The following is a 3,117-nucleotide window of genomic DNA, read 5'->3' as shown; positions in this document are numbered from 1 at the left end:
AAAAAAAATATTAATACGCCACAATATCAGTGTCACCACCATTAAATTCTAACCGATTCCAAAAGAAAAAATATGATTTCCTTTTTGTCCATTTTCTATATTTCTGGAGGTGGCAGCAGGGAAATTCCAAAAAGTGGATTTCCCTGAGTAATTTTGGACCACCCTAATATGTATGTATGAACATGTCAGTTTGGGCAATAATACTTAATTGCTTTTTCCTTGAAATATTCCACCCAACAACTGCTTTAACAATCTACTTACAACATTTTAGGAGTTGGATATGGACAAGTGTTCGGTACGGCTATTGTGTCCACGTACTATGCCACTTTGATGGCTCTTACTCTTCGTTATTTGATAGAGTCGTGTTATCCGACGCTGCCCTGGAGTTATTGTCGCGAAGAGTGGGGCGACGCCTGTATCGATTCGAAGCTCAATAAAACAAACGTTTTCACAAATGAAACTAAAGTGAAAAGCACATCGGCGGAATTTTATTTCACGTATGTATTCAAGTAGGAATTTTACAACCGCTTTATTTTGAAAATCTCCAACTTTAGAAAAGTAATTTTGCGAGAAAGGGACTCCATACATGATGGAATAGGTTACCCAAGTTGGTCGTTAGCCCTGACACTAGCTGTTTCTTGGCTCGTGATAGTCTCCATACTTCTTAAAGGCATTAAGAGCTCGGGCAAGGCATCATATGTCCTTGCACTTTTTCCCTATGTGGTTATGTTTATCCTACTCATACGTTCATTGACACTGCCAGGCGCTCTCAATGGTGTTTTGTATTTTCTGAAACCTCAGTGGGATAAACTTCTAGACCCAAAGGTATGCTCTTCAGACTAACAAGTATTACATATTAAAATTTTAATTACTTCCGTTCTTTTGATAGGTATGGTATGCAGCTGTTACTCAAGTATTTTTTTCGCTTGCCATTTGTTTTGGAAACATAATCATGTACGCCTCGTACAACCGATTCCGGCACAACATAAAAAGGTAATATCAATACCATATGAACTGTACAAACCTTTTGCAGAAATACATATTTTTTTATTTTTAATATTTTTTGTGTAGGGACTGCACAATTGTCACCACCTTAGACACGTTCACTTCGCTTCTCTCTGGTGTAATCATTTTCGGCATCCTCGGAAACTTAGCTCACGAATCAAATACCTCTGATATACAAAATGTTGTAAAGAGTAACACGGGACTCGCGTTCATCTCGTATCCAGACGCCATATCTAAATTTGAGTTTCTACCACAAGTGAGAATTCTTCAGACGTTGCTTTGACTTTGTAATTCGAATGTTGTGTAAATTGTGTGTAAACGTTCAGGTATTTTCCGTGCTCTTCTTTTTGATGTTGTTTGTACTGGGTATCGGAAGCAATGTGGGCATGGCTTCGTGCGTTATGACCGTATTAAAAGATCAATTCACCAACACAAAACAATGGATTATTGCTGTGGGCATCGCTGTTGTATGTTATGGAATCGGCCTTATATATATAACTCCAGGTGGTCAATATCTATTGAACTTTATGGACTTCTACGGGGCGTCATTCGTAGCTTTAGTATTGGCGATATTCGAACTGATCGCTGTTGGCTGGATATATGGTGTGTTCATGTAAAGATAGTAAACTGACTAATTCTGACCCTATGTTCATTCAATTTTAGGCGTAAAAACCCTGTGTCATGACGTTTACTTCATGTTGGGTATAAAAACTTCTCTCTATTATCGGATTTGCTGGGGATTAATTACACCCGCCTTCATGGCTGCAGTTCTGATCTATACGCTGGTGAACTATACGCCCTTACAATACAATGGCTATACCTATCAGGATGGATTATACAGTATAAACAGCGGAAACTCTTTGTCTGTAATTTGTAAAAATATATATTAAATTTTTTTCAGTTTTTGGTTGGTGCGTCTCAGGTTTCGGCTGTGGTCAACTACTTGTTTGGGCTATAGGCGAAGTTTGCTACCGAACCAGTGGGACAATGTGCGAGCGGATAAAGGAGAGCTTTAAGCCCGAAGCCGATTGGGGGCCATTGGACCCTGCTACTTTGAAAGAGTATCAGCTATTCAAAACAGAAGAACGGACAAATGAAATGTTTAAAAAAACTGGGATCTGCTACAAAATATACGATAATATATTTGGTTAGAATTTAAGTACATATCTGTATATAAGTACATAAGTAAATAGTTTAATATCGCTGACATATAATATGTATGTACATTAGACTGTCCCAAGAATATTTCGAAAACAAATTGTTTGCAAATTTTTATATGAATACCCTCTATATTTGTGTTTTTTATCCTAAATAAGATACATACATATGTACATATATTTAAGTTTGACCGTAAGATAATGATACCCCGTGCAGACTTTTAGTTGAAGTTTTAGTTAATAACTTGAATTAAGGCTTCCAAATTGTTCATGAAAACTATGAAAAATTCTATATGTTTTCCATATTTGAACGCATTTCTAGTAAATCTGCACCTTTAAATTTTAAAAGGACGGCAGAATTTAATTTTTTTTAATATCTTTTGAAATTTGTATCCTTTACTATCCCTATACATATATATCCATATCATTTAAATTAAACTAAGATTCTTCAGAATGTACTCAAAATTCAAAATCTTGAAGGATAATATTTTTAAAGGACATTTTTGTCATGTTCCAAAAGGATGTTTGAAAACAAAAATTAATTAAATATAACTTCTTTCGAGTTTTTCTTTCAATTGATACCCATATATCCATATTTTGCGTAAAATTTTGGAAATACATATATACAAATTAAGGGTTCATTGGAAAAAATCCTGAATACCTGGTAAAAAACCAAAACACGCAGATTTACTAAATATTATGCCGTAATACTGCAGGGAATATAGTAATACCGTCTTATACAGAAGTAAAATGAAATCTTATTCTGATAACTTTCCGAATTGCTAAAAATTTGATTCGGATAGTTTTTAAGACAAATCCAATAAAATGAGGGGGTATGCGTAAAAAAAAACTTTGACTTTGGACGGTCTAATGTACATACTTACATATGTATACCTGGTTATGTACATATGTATATTCGATTGTATACATGGGCGTAGCCAGGTAGGGTCAGGGG

The 3,117-nt window shown here is 35.2% G+C and overlaps 1 protein-coding gene across 1 annotated transcript; it reads left to right on the top strand.

Moving 5' to 3' along the window:
• Positions 1-271: 271 nt before the first annotated feature.
• On the top strand, positions 272-2,565 carry LOC108354630 (sodium-dependent nutrient amino acid transporter 1-like; the record flags this gene model as incomplete). The annotated part of the gene is made up of 7 exons (XM_017605806.1): positions 272-497; positions 555-825; positions 890-993; positions 1,072-1,261; positions 1,332-1,608; positions 1,669-1,845; positions 1,907-2,565. Coding segments are annotated over 7 exons (1,496 nt in total), but the record flags the coding sequence as incomplete, so codon positions are not given.
• Positions 2,566-3,117: the final 552 nt, after the last annotated feature.

The sequence above is a fragment of the Rhagoletis zephyria genome, unplaced genomic scaffold (genome assembly GCF_001687245.7).
Source record: "Rhagoletis zephyria isolate East Lansing unplaced genomic scaffold, Rhagoletis_zephyria_1.1 Rzeph_scaffold_37685, whole genome shotgun sequence".
NCBI lineage: Eukaryota > Metazoa > Arthropoda > Insecta > Diptera > Tephritidae > Rhagoletis > Rhagoletis zephyria.
The sequence above is the reverse complement of the archived record's forward strand: the minus strand, read 5'-3'. Positions and strand labels throughout refer to the sequence as shown.